This window comes from Loa loa (genome assembly GCF_000183805.2).
Source record: "Loa loa unplaced genomic scaffold supercont3.20, whole genome shotgun sequence".
Lineage (NCBI taxonomy): Eukaryota > Metazoa > Nematoda > Chromadorea > Rhabditida > Onchocercidae > Loa > Loa loa.
The window spans coordinates 282,563-291,638 of NW_018108200.1; the positions used below are offsets into that span (position 1 = coordinate 282,563).

At 34.0% G+C, this 9,076-nt stretch overlaps 2 protein-coding genes across 2 annotated transcripts in view; both read left to right on the forward strand.

Moving 5' to 3' along the window:
• Positions 1-3,194, forward strand: part of LOAG_16801 (tRNA (cytosine-5-)-methyltransferase NSUN2) — a gene marked incomplete at its 5' end in the record, with an annotated part of 6,546 nt that extends 3,352 nt beyond the window's left edge. Inside the window, 10 exons of the mRNA XM_020449460.1 lie at positions 60-126; positions 344-498; positions 596-723; positions 1,118-1,213; positions 1,451-1,537; positions 1,706-1,838; positions 2,029-2,112; positions 2,223-2,404; positions 2,598-2,710; positions 2,852-3,194. Of these exons, the coding sequence (XP_020307012.1) occupies positions 60-126; positions 344-498; positions 596-723; positions 1,118-1,213; positions 1,451-1,537; positions 1,706-1,838; positions 2,029-2,112; positions 2,223-2,404; positions 2,598-2,710; positions 2,852-2,976 (1,170 nt within the window). The 3' untranslated portion in view covers positions 2,977-3,194. The remainder of the gene's footprint in view (positions 1-59; positions 127-343; positions 499-595; positions 724-1,117; positions 1,214-1,450; positions 1,538-1,705; positions 1,839-2,028; positions 2,113-2,222; positions 2,405-2,597; positions 2,711-2,851) is intronic.
• A 336-nt stretch (positions 3,195-3,530) lies between these two features.
• Positions 3,531-7,335, forward strand: LOAG_10109 (hypothetical protein; the record flags this gene model as incomplete). Its single annotated transcript, XM_020448090.1, has 13 exons — positions 3,531-3,628; positions 3,800-3,910; positions 4,289-4,365; positions 4,446-4,653; positions 4,792-4,925; positions 4,992-5,073; positions 5,364-5,512; positions 5,615-5,748; positions 5,991-6,114; positions 6,331-6,426; positions 6,550-6,700; positions 6,955-7,102; positions 7,209-7,335. The coding sequence occupies exons 1-13, from the start codon at positions 3,541-3,543 to the stop codon at positions 7,333-7,335; spliced, it is 1,629 nt and encodes a 542-aa protein (XP_020301736.1). The 5' UTR covers positions 3,531-3,540.
• Positions 7,336-9,076: the final 1,741 nt, after the last annotated feature.

Sequence of the window (9,076 nt, forward strand, 5' to 3'; positions counted from 1 at the left end):
GTCATTGCAGTTTATGCACGCCATCAAGTAGGCTAAGATTGTATTGAGCAAATTTTCAGGGTTTGGGTTTGCATAAGCTTCAGGTTAACATTGCTCAACGTGCTATGCAGCTGCTTGCAGTAGATGGTAAATTTTTCTGATTTTATCATTTTTAAAATTATTTTTTGGGAGTATATTTCAATATTTTCACAGCTTTTTTTTATGCAATGGATTGTCATTTTGTTGTGCTGATAGGGAAATGGGATAGGGAAAAGGTTAAAGTGTCGAAATGTCATTCGAAATGTTACATTTTCTATGTTACATTGTTACATTTTCGTCTTCAATTATTTCTTTTTCATAACAGGTATTATGGTATATTCAACATGTTCCTTAAATCCTATAGAAAACGAAGCAGTTATTGCATCCATACTTCGTTCAAGCGCTGGTGCCTTAGAGCTTGTTGATGTTTCTCAGCAGTTGCCTCAGCTGAAACGAACATCGGGACTTTCAAAGTGGAGGGTAATTGAATCGTTCTTTACTGTGCATTTGGTTGACTGTAGTTAGTTTCTACAATATCATTTTTGTTATTAACGCATTAATAAGAGAATGTTTTCAGGTATTTGATAAAGCCATGCATGAGTACAGTATTCTTGAAGATGTGGTCACTGACCAAAGACGATACTTTACTTCGTCGATGTTTCCCCCAAACGACGAAGAAATTCAGAAGTTTCATTTGGAACGCTGGTATCTAGTATAAATTTTTAGATACAAAGCTAGTTTGCCATAGCTCTCTCCCAAGATTTCTTACATTTATTCATGATTAATTTGAAATTCACAAAGATGATATACATTATCCCAATACAAAATGCGAAGTCAATAACTACAACAGTAAAATCACAATCAGTTTTACAACAGTTTCGAAGATTTAATAAGTAGATATTATATCTGCTGTAGCAAAACACAATTACAACAGCTCTTCATCTACCCGGTTGTTAATGAGCTTCTCCCTAAATAGTGTCAATTCTTGCCGAAATAGCTCGTGCTCCTAAAAACAACGAACTAATTTCGATAGATCCTTCGTGGCTAAGGAACAGTTTTTCTCGTTTATATCTTTTCATTTCCAGATTCTGCTTTTCAGTTTCCGGGTATTGCCGCATATGCAAAATACTGGGGGATTTTTTGTTGCAGTATTGAGAAAATCCAAACCTCTCAACCAGTCAAAGCTTTCCTTCAAGTAAGTTTTTCTTTTTTAATTATGTAATTCTTGTGTAGAATGGTATCTGCGTGGATGCATAGTGAACACAGTAAGTTTATCAGAATTAATTTATTTAAGTAGTCATCCGAAAACTTTTCAAGTCTGTTTTTCCAAAAACTGAAGCGGTTACAGACCAGCGTACAATATGAAAGATTACAGACAAGCATATAACATTGTTATTCCATGAATCTGATGAAGTTTTCGGAGGCTTTTCAGCTTGCCATCAATGAAAAGACGTCGAACATTCAAGGAAGATCCGTTTGTATTTCTTGAAAAAGACGATACTAGATGGAAAGATATTGCGTTAGTTCACAATAACAGTGTAACCCCGATAACATTTGAGCTTCTATTTCTGTTCTTCTAAATTTGACTTGTTAGACGTGGAATTATATATTGGATTTTTAAACCCAAAGACTTCTTTGTAAACAGGAGAACAAAATATTCTATTTTTCAACTGAAACAATTTTTCAGTGATCATTACGGTGTATCGGAAATATTCCCATACCAGAATCTTTTGGGCCGGACAGCTGAAGCAAATAAGAAACGGACCTTATATTTCGTAAACAGTGCAGTTAAGCAGTTCCTGCTCTGTAATCAAGATAAGGTGGCTTTTTGATTTCAGGGTTTGCTTTTATCTCCAGTCAATTTCGATTCCCATTTTTTCGAAATTGATTACGAACAAAATTGGAATTTAGTTCTGTTTTTTCGAGAGTTGATATTTTGAGGTGAGCAGCATCAGCGATCGGTTCGGTATCGATTTCTTATGTATATAATGATAGCTCAGTTAATTCCAGATAAAAGTGATCAATGCAGGGATTCGTATGTTTGGGCGAGTTGAAAATAAATATAACTTATGTCGATTTCGGATAATGCAAGATGTTGGTTTTCCATGAAGCTGTAATGTCCTTCCAATTTCCAAGTGTATTTTATTGAAAAGGAAATTCTTTCTTCCGAGACAAATAATAACAAAACTAATCAAATTTCCTAGGGTATCAGAACAATTTTGCCGTATCTGCGGAAAAGGGTCGTTGGAATCAGCGTAGAAGATATGTGTAAAATTCTAAAAGCTGAAAATGGAAATGGGAACTGTCCAAGAGATGAACTGGCATGTGCTGAAAAATTCCACAACATTTCATCTGGAAGTGTCGTACTTGTATCAGAATATAATGGGTATTTTCTGTTGATTTCTCTAAATTATGTTTCCCATCGGAACTGAAATAATACATACGTGCGGAGGTTTGAATGCTGTAAAATTCCTTCCAAAACATTTAGTATTGTTAGGTTTCTAAATTTCGATCATTCCCAATTTATTTGCTTTCTTAAGCACTCGTTTGAAATTTTTAATCAACTGCGTATTTTTTAGACTGAAACAAGTTGTTTGTGCGTGGATGGGAGCCAGAAGTATTACACCGTACGTTAGTAGAGAAGAAAAGATTCATACATTACGTTTGCTCAGCTGCGACACCTCTAATTTTGGTTTATTTTTTTCTTTTCTCTTTCTTTTTTGTCTTTATTTCTTTTTCTGTTGAAATAAGCAGTGGTTAAATTACCATCATTATTAGTGAATAGTAGAATATGAATAAAGGAATTAATTGATAGATAATAAATTTTTTTAAGAAAGAATCATGTGGACGAAACGGCAGTCAAAAGCAGTTTATGATAGGGAGGAGGCAAAGAAACGCAGAATTTTAGAAAAATCAGATCGAGGGGAAGGAGAACAAAGAAAATTAAGTAGTGGCTAATCAGAAAAATAAAAAATAAAAAAGGGAAGGAAGCCAAGTCATGGTGAGCTCAGCGAGACGGAGGATATGGTACAAAGTATTTAAATACAAAGTATTTAAAAAGTGTAACAAGTTGTTAATTCACTGAAAAAACTCCCTCCTTTTTTATTGTTTTCGTTCTATGTGAGAAGCATTCATTTGTCCTCCTGATCTTCGGTATCGAAAAAAGTGCAGAGATACTCTTAATGTTTCTTCCATATAATTGTTGTTAATTTGTTAAACTTTTAATTTGATCTGTAATATGTTGAACAGTTGGTATGTTTGAATAAAGATACAATGGGATTGCTCACCTAATGAACTACCTGCTTAGTTTTATTCTTACTATTTTATTATCACTGTGACTATTTCAGATTGGTAGCCATGTTAATACCCTTTTAATCGTACTTTTAATTGTGCTTTTTTTACAGTTTAATTTGAGTATCGAACATGATTTAGTTACTCTTCTAAATTTAGTTACTGCTCTAGTGATTAATAGTTGTTTAATATTATTCGGTAACAGTTTCAGTTTACTATGGCAAATTTTAGATGAAACGAGCAGGACCTACAGATGAATTGTTCAAGAAGTTGACTTTTGGCATCAAGAAAAGTCGGCTAGAGCAAAGAAAGGAAGGAAGTAGGTTACTGACTTTAATCAAAGCCGTGATTGTATGGGCATTAAAAAGGTGGAATTTCATTTGCACATAGGTTATAATTGAGGTTGACTTACTAAATCAAATTTGAACGTTGAAATGGGGTTAGGAAGTTGACTGTGAAATAGTGATTTGTAGTCAGAGATGAATTTCAGCAGATCATGGCTTATTGCTCAAACGGATACTGCCAGATAATTGCAAAGAAGGATACAAGCGAAATACAAGAACAAACAACGAGGCAAGCAGTTTAATAACATCCGGCGAAGGTTATCAGTTTTCTTGAATGGGAGAAAACTTTTTTGATTTGTTTGTGCCAGTAGTTTGACTGATATATAAACGTGTGTTGGGTTTTCAAAATTGCTAAAACTGTAAGATTCCAAAAATGTTTCTTGACTATCGTAATGCTTTTTAAATTTTTACTTCATATGCTGGGTGAAATTGAAAAATTGCTGGAAAAATGTATTTAAAGAGGGGGTTGAATTTCAGTGGCTTACTGCTCGAACGGATACTCTAGAAATAGCCTTTGTAAAGCGTAAATCCATTTTATTTGTGTTTTATCATGAAAATTATTTGGTGCTTGTCTGACCCATTATTCATTATTCAGTACGTGCTATTTGTTACATTGTTTTAACTTCTCTTTTCAGGACCTGTAATTCTTGGAGGACTTGAGAATGTTTCAAAAAAGAAAAAATGCAGAAGTCTGGCTGTAAAGAGAGAACAGGTGAATATCTGTTCCTTCTAGGAAATTTTCAATAGACCATAATTTAATCTATCTCAGTTTTTGAGGTTATCGATGTTTAGATTGCACATTTACGCAAATTAAATCGCATCTTCGTTTGGGGCAATAATATACCTGATCCTGTGATACATTTTGCCGGAATCGATGGATTACCGCGAGAACTTATCAGTAATTTAGAAGAATTTGGTATCACGGAACCAACTCCAATTCAGATGCAAGCCATTCCAGTAATGTTGCAGAAAAAAGACTTATTATGTAGCGCTCCGACAGGCTTGTTTTTTTTAAGAATTTTTTTCGGGCAATCTTATTTTTTCAATCTTATTTTTTCTGCCTTTCTCGAGTTATAGTTTTTATTGCTACATTAGCCAAGGAAGTTAATTCTGGTAACGAAGAGCCTGTCTTTTTTAGGGTCTGGAAAGACATTAGCTTTCGCTCTTCCGATCATTTTTGATGTTGTACGCTGCAAAAGTCATACAGCAGAAGATCAGTATCCTATGTTAAATGCTGTGGTACTTGAACCAACTTATGAACTTGCTAAACAGGTCCTTTGACACTAATGTTCTTTCACAATTGAATTAAGACTTCTATTCTAAAATCATTTTTTTCAGACATACATCCAGTTCCTAAAATTTTCTCAGAACCTGCCTGTTTCATGTTGTTTCTTAGAAGGAGACGAAATCCCGGAAAATGGTATGTGAATCTGTCTTGTTTTAAACCTATAAATTTGTGTTCTCCCTAAATATTTTGATCATTTTGAGTCTAAATCAGTATTAACTCCTTGTTGTTTCTTTTTCATTGATCCGGTTATTATAATTGCCTGAAGAAGATCGTCTGTCGATAGTTACTGATCTGGAATTACTGGCAATGGACTTTTTAGAAAGATAAAGTTCATCGTTTAAACTGATTACGAGTCTTTGTTTAGGGGACTGTACAGTCACTTTGTTAATCTCCCTTGACTAATACTTTTAACTCTCTTACAGCAAACATAGTCATTTCAACACCAAATAAACTGGTTCATGCTTTGAAGAAAAACAACAAAATATCGACTGGATTGAATTGGCTTATTATTGATGAAAGTGATCGACTTTTTGATACTACGGAAGGAAATGACAGATGTTTTAGGAATCAGGTGAAAGTAATTGTACTATTTCAAGCATGATCCAGATTTAAAAATTGCCAGAGCTGCTAACTGATATTGCTTGGTTTCATGACGAATATAAATTGTTTGCAGTTTGCCACGATATATCAAGCATGCAATGGAAATTCTGTGTGTCGTGCTTTTTTTAGTGCAACATTTTCATATGAAGTTGAAGATTGGTGTAAAAGGAATCTCTGTGATATGGCAATGATTTGTATCGGCTCACGGTGGGGATATCTTTCATTTCGTTGCTCTTTCTGCAATTCTTCGTTGAAATTTTGTGAAACCATTTTGCTGAAGTTTCTAGAATTTTTAAGGTTAACTACCCAACCATTTAAGGTCTTTTTGAGTTCTTGCAAATTTAATTATGGGTGAAATTTGAAATTGTTGTTGTTATCAAAAGAACTATTTCCATTTTGCCTCTAAATGAGGGCTAGTATTATAAAATTTGCAAATAAAATGGTTTTAGAAATTCAGCAGTTAGCAGCGTGAAACAAGAGCTAATTTTTGCTGGATCGGAGCATGGTAAAATTATAGGTCTAAAAGCATTATTTCAAAACAGTTTCGAACCTCCGGCGCTCATTTTCGTGCAGGTTTTCCAATTCTCAACCTTTTTTTCGTGCTTTCGAGAATAAATCTTTTTAGCTGAAGATACTTTGCTTCAGTATCTGTCCGCACCATTCATATTTTACATAAATGGGATTTAAACTTTCTGACCGAATGAATAGTGATTTTAGGATTGCGACTATTTTTAAATCGTATCTGTGTTGCATAATTTTTTTTAATATGATAATAAGATTTTTTAACAGAGTAAATTGCGAGCAAAACAGTTGGTGCCAGTCATCGAATCACTTCAACCGCCAATCCCAGTAAAAATGATTTCAAGTGAAAAGACAGAGACTGAGGTTTGCAATGTTTTTAATTTCAAGTTACTTTCGATATAACCCTGTTTATCTGTTGTTAATTATTGCTGTGTAGTACTTCATTAAAAGAGATTTCCATTTTGGGAAATTGATGTGCTTTTGTAGCGTGAGTCTGCAATTGCCGAATTTCGCAGTGGACACATTTGGGCTTTAGTTTGTACTGATTTGATGGGTCGCGGATTGGATTTGAGTGGAGTAAATCTAGTGGTCAATTTTGATCTTCCAACATCGATTATCAGCTATATTCATCGAATTGGTGACATTTTTGTTAAAGTGAAGGGTAGCATAAAGATTTGCATAGATGTTTAATAAAAGCAATCGCATAACTTCCTTTAAATAGTATACCTTTCTTATTTGTCAAGTTGAGATTGGTATCATTGAAGTTCATTTTTTAAAAGTGCTTTACAATTGTATTGTTTCTTTCAAAAGGTGTGCAGTTTTCTCAAGAAGCCTTGATTTCAACAATGTGATTTTCAGTAATTAAATAATTCATTAAATCTTGGTAAATAGGTCGGACAGGACGGGCTGGGCGAAAAGGACATGCAGTTACATATTTTACCGAAAGTGATTTGAACTTCATTCGTCCAATAGCAACAGTCATCAAGCAAGCTGGTTTTGAAGTTCCAGAATATACTTTAAAGATGCGAAAGCCAACAAAGTAATTTTCTTGCGTAGAACATCCTATTTTTTTATAATTGTAGCTAGTTTTGGCAATTTAATTTTTTTTCTTGACAATTTAAATTCCATACTGCTGTCATTTCCAGGAAAGAGAAGAAAAAATTATTGAGACATGCCCCAAAACGAAAAAATATTGGATTTGTAAAGAAAGCAGACGAAAAAAGAGGGAAAGATGAGAAAGAGCCAAGACGAAAGAAGGAGGCGGTTACTTAGTCGCATTTCATTTTCTTGTTTTTGTTATTCCGTTTGTTAAACTTATTATTGAATTATGTTTAATTGGAACAAATTCTAAACATTATTAAGTACCCTGTTTTACTGCTTGAATACTTCATATTGTGCTGTATTTTGCAGCTATATTATATATTAGCACTATTAAACATTGTTGGAAATATTTTTATGCCAGAATCTGTTGTAAAAAACAGTTTTGTTAATTATTTTCGACAATTTTCTTTTGTTAGAACACTTGGATATATCGGTTATGTATTATCCGTTTTGGCTATTCCGCATTGAACATTTTTATTTTTCTTCGGAATAGTTCCGGTCAAATAAGCCAGTGACAGAGTTTCGTCAAGATACTGACGTTAAAATGACTGTAGAATTAGAAAAGAGACTTAAAAATGTTAAAAATAATGCTTGACATGTATTTGCTTCTCACTGTTGTTCTGGAACCTGTGTAAGATAGCCTGTTCAGCACTGAATATGGATTTTCTAGATTTAAACTTGCCAGCGTCACACTAGTTGTCATGTAGTTAGCAAGTCCTAAAATCTAGCAAATCAAATCCATTTTCTCATCAAATCCGTTTTGGTCTGAAAGAATTGAGCGCGAAAATAAATATGGCTCGAAAGTATGGAATTAGAACATAGCGGGAGGTGTATTTCACAAGCTTATGTTGGAAGATTTTCCTGGAATTGGCTGTATTTTATTGCCGTCTCGATTTCCGGTCACTCTGTTTTTAATCTAAATCTAGATTAAGTTTATGTACAATACATATGATGAGTATCAAAGCAAAACTGGATTCCTCCGTAACGGTGCTTACTTCCGGTACGGTTTTTCTGAATCTAACTTTTCTGCATGCTCTCCTTCGGACAGCAAAAATTTTGGAAGCGCTTGAATCTTCCCTCGCCTCGGTCATATCTGATGTTTTGTCTCAAGGTCTTGCGTTGAAGTAAGATTAATAATAGACTGTATAATTTTTGTCAGGGTTTCTAAAATTATTTGAAAAACTTCTAGTTTATTTGGCAGGAAACAAAGATTTGGCATTGAAATTGGTGCCTAGCAGCACCTGAATTTAGCCATACGTCTGCACCTCTTAATTTCTGTAATACAAGGATTTTCAGTCACATTGACAGGTCGCGATAGAGAGATGAGCATCTGAGTGGATATTTGATTTCTCACTATACGGATATTGTTTTCGTTTCAATTACTTTATAATGTTTTGGTAGCTTTTTTCTCTGAATACTACTACTGATTATGTTAAGACAGCAGGCACAATTGTCTCTCAGATTACGAGTGAACGATCAGATTAATCACTTGAAATGTCAGTTCGCTCTCCGTTCCTGTTTTCCTTCTCACTAGGATGATCACTCTGTCGAGGATGTTCTTTCGTTGTCTTTAATTTTCAAAAATTTTTACCTCTTGGAACAACGAATCGTGGAAGATAAACAACAAGTATTATCAATTTCTTCTCCCCGTTTTTTCCTTACAACATTGACCATTGCTGTATTGCTTCATTGTGCATGTATGATAACATTATGTGTATATTCTTGTGCATAATTTTAAGTTGATTAAGTACCTAAGAGATATAAGCTGCAGGTGTTAATGAACAAGTCTGAAAGACGAAGAAATTTACAAGCAGTGGATTAAAACAACAAATAACGAGCAATCTACTACATAGTATTCACAAGCAATTTGTAGTATTCTGTTGTCTTCCTGATGTTTGGTTACAGATAGAGG